Genomic DNA, 9,053 nt, shown 5'->3' on the forward strand with positions numbered 1-9,053 from the left:
GTCAATATACACAATATAGCATAACTTCCGTACTTTACTGCTGAAAAATAGTTTTAATGTGTTTTCATTCATTCCTTTTAATTTTGCAGCTGTGAAGGAAGCTGCGGTCCAGCGAAGGCACAACCTATACAGAGACAGCATGGTACTGACCAACAGTGACCTCAACCTGCACCTGCTGGGAGAGAACACCATCGACTGGGCTGGCCATTCCGAAGGAGTAAAAGGGGAGAGGCAAGGAGGCGAAATGGCCAACAGGAAACGCAAACAAATAGTCTCCATGATCCAACTGGACGGCATGCCTTTTCTTTATGAGTCCTGCCAGGAAGTACCAGGAGTGGACGGCATCCCAGAGGAGAACGAAGGGCAGGTGGGACAAGATCTTGCAACAGAAAAGTCTTTGAGACCAGTGGAGCACGTGCCCATCGAGAAAGGACCAGCTTCTCCAGACAGCATCAATCAGATCCGAGACCTCATAAACCCTGTGCTGGAATTTGTCAACACTGGCGAAAAAGATGACTCTCAATTGACCAATGGGATGTTTCCTTTGGAAGAGGGTGATGAGGTGAAGCACATCACCTCAGTAATGGAGACCGTGCCAAGAGAGTCGCCAGAAAAAGTTGACACAAAATTGGATACAACGAGCAGTGAACAGACTTTGGAAGAGCAGCAGCGTGTGTCCGCCATTGAGAGCGCCATTCATCAGATCGAGATCGCCATCCAGGAAGACCCCAGCGATCACCTGAGCGACGGCGCCGTTGACTCTGATGGGGAATTAGCTCAAACCTCTACCAACTCTAGCCCTCATCGCCATGATGACAGTGGGTTTCAGTCTCCAGCCAATGAGAATGTAGAAGAAGTAGAGCCGCAGCCAATCACAGATGACGAGGTGGTGGACACGGACCTGGTGATGTTAACTCTGGTGGAGGGAGTGAAAACATGCATTGATTTAGATGTCAAAGCTTCAGAAAAGAACCCGGAAATTGAAACCACAGCTGATAGAGTCTTGCTTTGAGTGAGATTTACATGAAAACACTTTTTTATAAACTGAAAGTGTTTGCTTGTTTTCCATCAGCAACACTTATGGTTGATATTTCAGCCTAGTTGGCGTTCATTTTATTTAGTTTTATTTTAAATTAGTTCTTTTATTTTCTAATCTTGCTTTCTTAATTTAGACATTTTGGGGATGTTTATCTACGAGATATATGTGTGTATATATATTGAATATTCTCATATACACAGATTTATGACCTAGTAAGATTTATGAGGTTTAGTGTGCCTTCATTTTTTTTTTATTTAATGTTTTATGTAACTCATGACTCCCACACAAATTATTATGTGGCAGAGGTTTCAAAAAATCTGACCGTCATTATCTCGAACAGTTCAATTTCCTGTTTCTGTGCTCACTTCGTATGGTGGTTTACGTCACCCGCGACCAAACCACGGTCTCACCTCTTGACATCTGTGCAACTAATGCAAATGTAGACTTCACCCGACTGTACTCATAATGTACAGCTGAGTGATATGGCAAATTAGACATGTTGAAAACTACAGTAATATTTTATAGGGGCCATCTGAAGTTTTTTTGTTTTGTTTGTTTTTTTTAACTGTGGAATATATTCAAACACTAATAAATGTAATAATGCAGCATAATTAAGCACTTATGCAATAACTATGCAAATGAATCCAAATAAATTAAAGCTTGCTTTTTAATGCTTCTAGTGATTACTTTGTGGTTTAGAACCAATTCAAAGGTTAACATTGAGGCATGCCTCTATAGTGTGCTCACAGACATGCTGTGACCCAGATTCATAGTCCAGCACATCCTCCACTTGTTTACGCATGTTATGGAGGACGGAAACACCATTACTGAGTTGCAGATAGAGCTCAGAGCTCCGTGTCAATGGATTGAAGTCATTGCAAAGGATTCATTTCAAAGGACTGAAGTAGGTTTAGAATAAAATACTAAGTCAGTTCACATCTTAGGTTTAGTTCACCAGGGTTTTTCCCTCAATAGTTTCCACAAAGCTACTGAACTATGATATAACATTTTACAGTCATTTACAACCTTGAAATATCTTCTGGAAGTAGTGGAACTCTCCGGTGCAGTTGTTGAAATGCTTGTATGTGAGGAATTCTGTAATGGGATGTCATACGGGACGGCTGGGCAAAGGTCTACTCTGACTGTGGGATTTTCTTGTTTTTACTGGAATCACAAAATGGTTAATCATTCTTTACTTGATATATTTATGTTTTAATGTTTTCTGTGCATTTATCTAAACAAAGCAACGTTTTAGCACCACACAAATATTTCACTAGTTATCTTCTGTTATTTATTTTTAAAAGTGTGAAATTGTGATGTTTTCTACGCCTTCCATTCCTTGGATAAAGAAGTGGATAAATAAATCACTATTATTTTGAAATGCGGTAATTGTTGTGAGCATTGATTTATCATATAATGTACACTACCATTCAAAAGTTTGGGCAGTTTTTTTTTAGTGCGTGTGAAAATTAATACTTTTAGCAAGGATGCATGAAATAGTTGAAACGTGACACTTTTACAGTGCTATGCATAAGTTTAGACACCCATGCTAAAGTTGACTAAAAAGAGGAATAAAAAATCATCTTTTGGAAATTGAACTTAATGCCTTAATTTAAAAAATAGGAAAAATCCAACCTTTAAGGACACCAATTTTCTTTGTGAATGAATAATGTATCGTACATTATAGGATACTATGCATCCTGATAAAGTTCCCTTGGCCTTGGTATGGTGAAGGCTATGTGATGATGTGGGGCTATTTTAATTCCAAAGGCCAAGGGAACTTTATCAGGATGCATAGTATTCTGGATCTATGAAGTAACTGGCCTTTAAAAATAAAAATCTGCCTGCCTCTATGGGAATTTAACATAGGGGTGTCCAAACTTATGCACCCTGTATTTTAAGGAAGAACATTTATTTATTTACGATACATTATTCATTCACAAAGAAAATTGGTGTCCTTAAAGGTTGGATTTTTCAACAAAAAAATAAGGCATTAAGTTAAATTTCCAAAAGATGATTTTTGATTCCTCTTTTTAGTCAACTTTAGCATGGGTGTCTAAACTTATGCATAGCACTGTACATTATTACAAAGCACTGTACATTATTACAAAAGCCTTCTATTTCAAATAAAGTGTATACAAATATATACACAAACTTATATACAAGTCTTTTTTATACTACAATAATTTCATTTTGAACTAATTAAAATGCTCCACGCTCTTATGAAAATATTTAATGTTATGCATAACAATCTAAAAAATAAATTGTTCTTTTTAGGGCTGTGCAACGATTAATCGCATCCAAAATAAAAGTTTGTTTACATATGTGTGTGTAATTTATAATTATTTTGTATATATAAATACACACACATGCATGTATATATTTAAGATTTTTTTAATATATATCACATATATAATATAAATTGTTTAAATTTATATATATATATATATATATATACACAGGATATACATGCAAATATTACATTTTATTTTGGATGCGATTAATCATGATTAATTAAGCCTTAGGCTAAATCTAAAATTCAAAACTGTACTGCAACTTGCTATTTGCCTTATTTCTATTGACAAAGAATTTAGACAAGGTGTAGACTTATCAAACACTTTAATACATTGTTCAGTAAAACACAAATTTCATTTAAAAATAATACAAAATTGGAGAAAAAAAGAACAGTTGGAGGAACATTATTAATAGTGCGTAGAAATCATTGCGGTGAGGATTGTAGGTCTCCAATTTCTGCTCTCAGTCTGTCAATTAGTTTCAGTGTCCTGTATTGCTGGTGAACATTAAGGCCACATGATTTGCATTTCTCTCTTCAACCAATGGTTTTGTTCCCCATTCAGCAATAATTTCCAGCATGACATAAGAACGCCTGATCTTGGCTCATGCAGGAAGTTTATTTTACACATCACAAGGTTTAAAACTAGTGTGATTTCCCAAGATAACAGAAAACCAACAGCTACATTGAAGCAAATCTCACAGTAGAATTTAAACATTCATTTGTGTAACAGAAAATTTGCTTATTAATTACATCAGTAATTGTAGAAAGTTTAAAACCGGTTCCATCACCGTTCTCAAATGGGTCACGTGTGAAATCCCATGCGTTTAACGCCGTTCTTAACGCAAGATAAAATGTTTCCAATGAGGTTTAAAATCAAACCTCTAAACACCTGACAAGATCTCTAAACAAGATGTTTTTTTTCCACCAGATTTAAGTTAAATAAGATTTCATGCATCTTTAAATTCCAACCTTCAAAATTATGAGAATCATCCTGGTTCAATCTACACACCTCTCAACCCCTCCTGCACGTCTTCTCATTGATCGTGAGCTCACAAACCTGGCATCATAAAATCGAACAGGTTGCTCTTCATCTAGAGTCCTCAGTGAATTAAGATGAACATTTCATGTTTTCATCTCTTCTCAAATGTGATTCAGAAGAGGAAAAGCCAGAAAGTAGCCCAAGACGGATCCCATGATGACCCCCAGGAAGATCCACACGTTGTAGGACATGACGCAGAGCATTAGCATGTAGCCTAGCGTCACCTGCAGGATGTGTATGGCGGTCTGGAGGCAGTGCAGAAGCCAGCTGAAAGAGACAAACAGCAGATATTCAATAAGAGTTACAGTGCTAAAAGTATAACCCATCGACAGATTTCGGTATGATTGAGATCAGAACAGTTTCCCAGTTGTGTATTGTGAGTTTGGTGCGAGCATCACCTCTTCTTCGTGGTGGTGTCAGCAGTGGTGATTGTCTCGGTGGGAGATAATGAGATCTCAGAGGGGCTGTTGGACAGAGCAGAGCTTCCCCCTCCACACTTCATGACAGGGGCGAAACACGACTGTTCAGGAGGGAATGACACTGGAGCGGGTGGATGTGTAACGGGAGAGTGCTGTTTTCCGACAGTGATCTTCCACACTTTCAGAAACTCGTACATCACCGTGAGCAGTAGAACTACGAAGACCGACAGCACCATCCCTGTAGACAGAGAGAAGTAGTAAATGTTCAACATTGAAAATAAGCAGAAATGTTTCATATTAGAATGATTTCTGAAGGATCATGTGACACTGAAGACTGGAAAATTCATCTTTGCCATCACATTGTTATACTATTTCACAATATTGCTGTTTTTCCCCCCAAAATTTTTTTAAAAATCGTACCAGCCCTGATATATAATATCATGATTACAAGTTATCTGTTTGCCTCCTTCCTATGAAGTGAAACTGATACAGAACAAACCAAATCAGGAACATGTTGTTTATGGGATTCTCACAGCATGACTGAACACACACACACGCGATTACAGAACATTTACTGTACACTCTACACTACACACTCTTGTCTATGAAGATGGAGCATTTCTACAACAAAAGAGCCTGATGTCAAAATTGTAAACTGAGAACTGAATTGAGCTGGACGATGACATCGCGGTTTTCTCCAGAGCGGCTGTATAGATAAATTAACTAAATTAGTAACTAATGATTTTTACAACCGCAGTGAATCAACACTGAACTGACTTAAGCTGGACAATGACACTATTTTCTTCTAGTTCTGCTGTACAGCCGAAACAAACTTAATTTTTTTATATTCTGCCTTTTAAAACTTCAACTTAACTAACTATTTCAAACTTAAAACTTTCAAAGTTCAATTATAAAACTACTTCAAACTTAAAAATGTCGGAATTAAAGCTATTAAGTCTACTTCAAACTCTCTGGTCCGAACTATATTTAGCTCAACAAACTATTAAAAAAATAAAATAAAAAATTGTGATCACTGTAAAGCTGCTTTGAAACAATCTGTATTGTAAAAAGCGCTATAAAAATAAAGGTGAAAACTTGACTTAAACTGAATGGTCCACCGGTCAAAGTGCATCTTTAAAATACAATTAAATGTTTATGTCCCGGTTTCACAGACAAGGCTTAGGCTAGTCCCAGACTAAAGTGCATGTTTGAGCGGTTTTAAATTAAAGCAACTTGCACTGATATATCTTAAAATGTCAGTGCCATTGTTCTGTCTCAAGATGCACACCAGCAATGTTGTGCTGTTGTATTGTGATTTGGTTATAGGCATAAGGCCAAGTGCTGTAGGGAAATCACACACATCCATGCTGATTTGTTTTGAGATTTAAATATAGTGTCATAATATAAAACCAATGTAAAAACAAACTTAAAAAAGTTGATAATTATTAATGTTGCCTTGGCAACTAACTGAATTAAATAGGTAAATATGGAGTCCAACAACTACTAAAAATAAAAATAAATCAAAGCTTAAAAGAAAAAAATATATACAAAAAAGGCACATAAAATTACTAAAACTTAAATGAAAATAGAAAAAATAAAAGCAAATTCAAAATATTACTAAATTCTATAACTGTAAATAATTAACACTAAAATAACACTGAAGTAAATGTGTAATGTGTAGAAACATGTACAAGAAAACAAGTTAAACAACATTTCAATCCAACTGGTAGAAGAAAATCAAGATGCATTGATGGGATATAAACTGTCAGTCTGTAAATGTATACATTTCGTTTGTATGATCATGTTGGGTCTTGTTTGTAAATCCCCTGTACCTGCAGGCCCACGCACATCCCAGAAATCAAACAACAGCGTGACGTTGCTGGATCCTTCAAAGTGCATCTGTAAAAGGCAGAAGACAAAGACATAATAAGCAAGGCTTGTAATTAGTGGCATGTTTCCATTGAGGGCTGACTTTCAACCCATCCCGTGGGAAGAGAAGAGTCTATAAACAGGTTAATAACGCTTCCATTACCTTGTCAAAACAGGTGATATAATCCTGCAAGTCTATGATGTTCAATCCTAGACGTCTTGTTTACTACTAAAATTATCCACATCACAAGAATTCAATGCCATCAAGCTTAAAGGGTTAGTTCACTCGAACATCAAAATTCTGTCATTAATTACTCGCCTTCATGTTGTGCCAAACCCGTAAGACTTTTGTTCATCTTCGGAACACAAATGAAGATCTTTTCGATTAAATCTGAGAGCTTTCTGCCCCTCCACTGACAGTCCACGCAACTACCATTGTGACGCTTCAAAAAGTTCATAGAGATCATAAAACGAATCCATATGAATTGAGGGGTTAAGTCCAAATTTTCTGAAGAGACTGTATCGCTTTATATGATGAACAGATTTCATTTAAGATTTTATTCAAATATAAACATGGATCAGCGAACATAAACAGAAGCTCAACCGAACCTGCTTGACGCACGAGAACAAACCTCATTGGTTCTTGCAGAAGCTCAAAAGTGCTGCGTAACAGGAGAAAGAACCTCATTGGTTCTGGTGGAAGCTCAAAAGTGCTGCGTGACACAAGAATGAACCTCGTTGGTTCTCGCACGTCAAGCGAACATTTTGGAGCTTCCGTTTACCACAACTGACATGTACGTTGATTAATGTTTATATGTGAATAGAAGCCTAAATTAAATATGTTCATCATATAAAGTGAGTCTCTTCAGAAAATCTGGATTAAACCACTCAAATTCATATGGATTAGTTTTACGATCTCTTTATGAACTCTTTTGGAAGCATCAAAGGGGTATTTGCGTGGACTGTCAGTGAAGGGACAGAAAGCTCTCAGATTTCATCAAAAAAATCTTTTTTTTATTTGTGTTCCGAAGATGAACGAAAGTCTTACGGATTTGGAACAACATGAGGGTGAATAATTAATGACAGAATGTTCCTTTTTGGGTGAACGATCCCTTTAAATTACACTAGTGACTCAACTTCTGTCAGTTTCAAGACACATTATCTTAGAACTAGATAGGCAACAGAATGGAATAATATCAGAATTTGTGGCCTTGTCTTTTCTCAGAACTTCTGCAGGTGTTAAGAAACGTAATAAAAGTGTAGGAGAGGAAGCCTGGCCCTTTACACTCGTGACAGTCACATTACGGTTAATAGCACCTTGATGACTGACACATTAAGACAAAAAAATATAATAAGTGTGCTGCAAGAAGTACATAATATCAAACAAAAGTAGACAAGGAGGTCCCTGTTACCCTCTAGAGATCAACAACATTCCTCTGCTATAATCATGAGTAAATCTGCTGTCTTGTCCTCAGAAGCAAAATTTGAGAATTCCATCCAATCCATTCCAAGCACTGGAGAATTCCACCGAGTACTCTAGACATTGTGTCCTGTACAGCATATCTTCTGTTCTCTCGATTGTTTTGCATTGGCCAAACGGAGACAAGTGGCTTTTGATACATTTGTGCCTTATCAAGAAATTCCCAGTGTTATCTCGGAGCAGCTGTGAAAGCTCTTGCATGAATACATCTTTTATTTGCTTTGTAAAATGCTGTGGCTTGGTGAACTTCAGAAAAAAACTAAAACAGCCCCAGTTACCTTTACATTTAAAAAATATGCAATTTGTGTGAATGAGGCTGTCAGTCCCTAACAGTAGGGATAAATGTAATTTCCATATTTTGAAGGAACTATAATTTTATGCAACAATTAATATTAAACACCTCAGTGGTATAATAAAATGAAATAAGCATGTCCATAGAGTAAACTGCAATCGTGTTTTACCAACTAACACGGTTTTGGTTAACAGATGCATTAAATTATATGTAAGTGACAGCATAAAATACAAAAACAACGAAATTAAAAACGATATTAACTAAACAACTTTAATTAAAAAGTCAAAAACATTATTGTGAAGTGCAATGCTATAGCTGACTATAATTTGCATGCGTATTTAATCCAATGAATGAACTTATATTTCCCGACACAACGCGTCCAACTTACATTCATGATGAACTCGCGTGCAGTCCTCTAAAAATGAGTTCAGGGGAATTTGAATTTTAGACAGATGAAACGTCCCTTACGACAAAGATACGCCCAAATTCGTCACATTTTTATCTGGTCTTCATAGCCCAAGCCCAGCAGCTGAGAACAGAAGCACTGCACCCAAACAAAAAGAGTACCATTGCATCACGAGGCTTTATTTATATGTGCCGCAGAGGATTCTGGGAGTTA

At 36.6% G+C, this 9,053-nt stretch overlaps 2 protein-coding genes across 2 annotated transcripts in view; one reads left to right on the plus strand and one right to left on the minus strand.

Moving 5' to 3' along the window:
• niban2a (niban apoptosis regulator 2a) overlaps nucleotides 1-2,424 on the plus strand; it is a 30,417-nt gene extending 27,993 nt beyond the window's left edge. The window contains exon 14 of the mRNA XM_082140300.1: nucleotides 90-2,424. Within this exon, the coding sequence (XP_081996426.1) occupies nucleotides 90-1,012 (923 nt within the window). The 3' untranslated portion in view covers nucleotides 1,013-2,424. The remainder of the gene's footprint in view (nucleotides 1-89) is intronic.
• Nucleotides 2,425-3,641: 1,217 nt separating this feature from the next.
• Nucleotides 3,642-8,980, minus strand: slc31a2 (solute carrier family 31 member 2). Its single transcript, XM_082140302.1, has 4 exons — nucleotides 8,823-8,980; nucleotides 6,626-6,692; nucleotides 4,773-5,031; nucleotides 3,642-4,641 (listed from the first exon to the last, which is right to left on the minus strand). The coding sequence occupies exons 1-4, from the start codon at nucleotides 8,826-8,828 to the stop codon at nucleotides 4,476-4,478; spliced, it is 498 nt and encodes a 165-aa protein (XP_081996428.1). The 5' UTR covers nucleotides 8,829-8,980; the 3' UTR covers nucleotides 3,642-4,475.
• Nucleotides 8,981-9,053: the final 73 nt, after the last annotated feature.

Source organism: Leuciscus leuciscus, assembly GCF_965113295.1.
Source record: "Leuciscus leuciscus genome assembly, chromosome: 16".
Taxonomy (NCBI): domain Eukaryota; kingdom Metazoa; phylum Chordata; class Actinopteri; order Cypriniformes; family Leuciscidae; genus Leuciscus; species Leuciscus leuciscus.

Excerpts from the sequence above, each read along its gene's own strand:
- slc31a2 (XM_082140302.1), bottom strand. Across the intron at positions 5,032-6,625 it reads GGATGTGCGTGGGCCTGCAG|GGATGGTGCTGTCGGTCTTC; the intron begins GTACAGGGGATT and ends CTCTGTCTACAG. Across the intron at positions 4,642-4,772 it reads GACACCACCACGAAGAAGAG|CTGGCTTCTGCACTGCCTCC; the intron begins GTGATGCTCGCA and ends TGTCTCTTTCAG.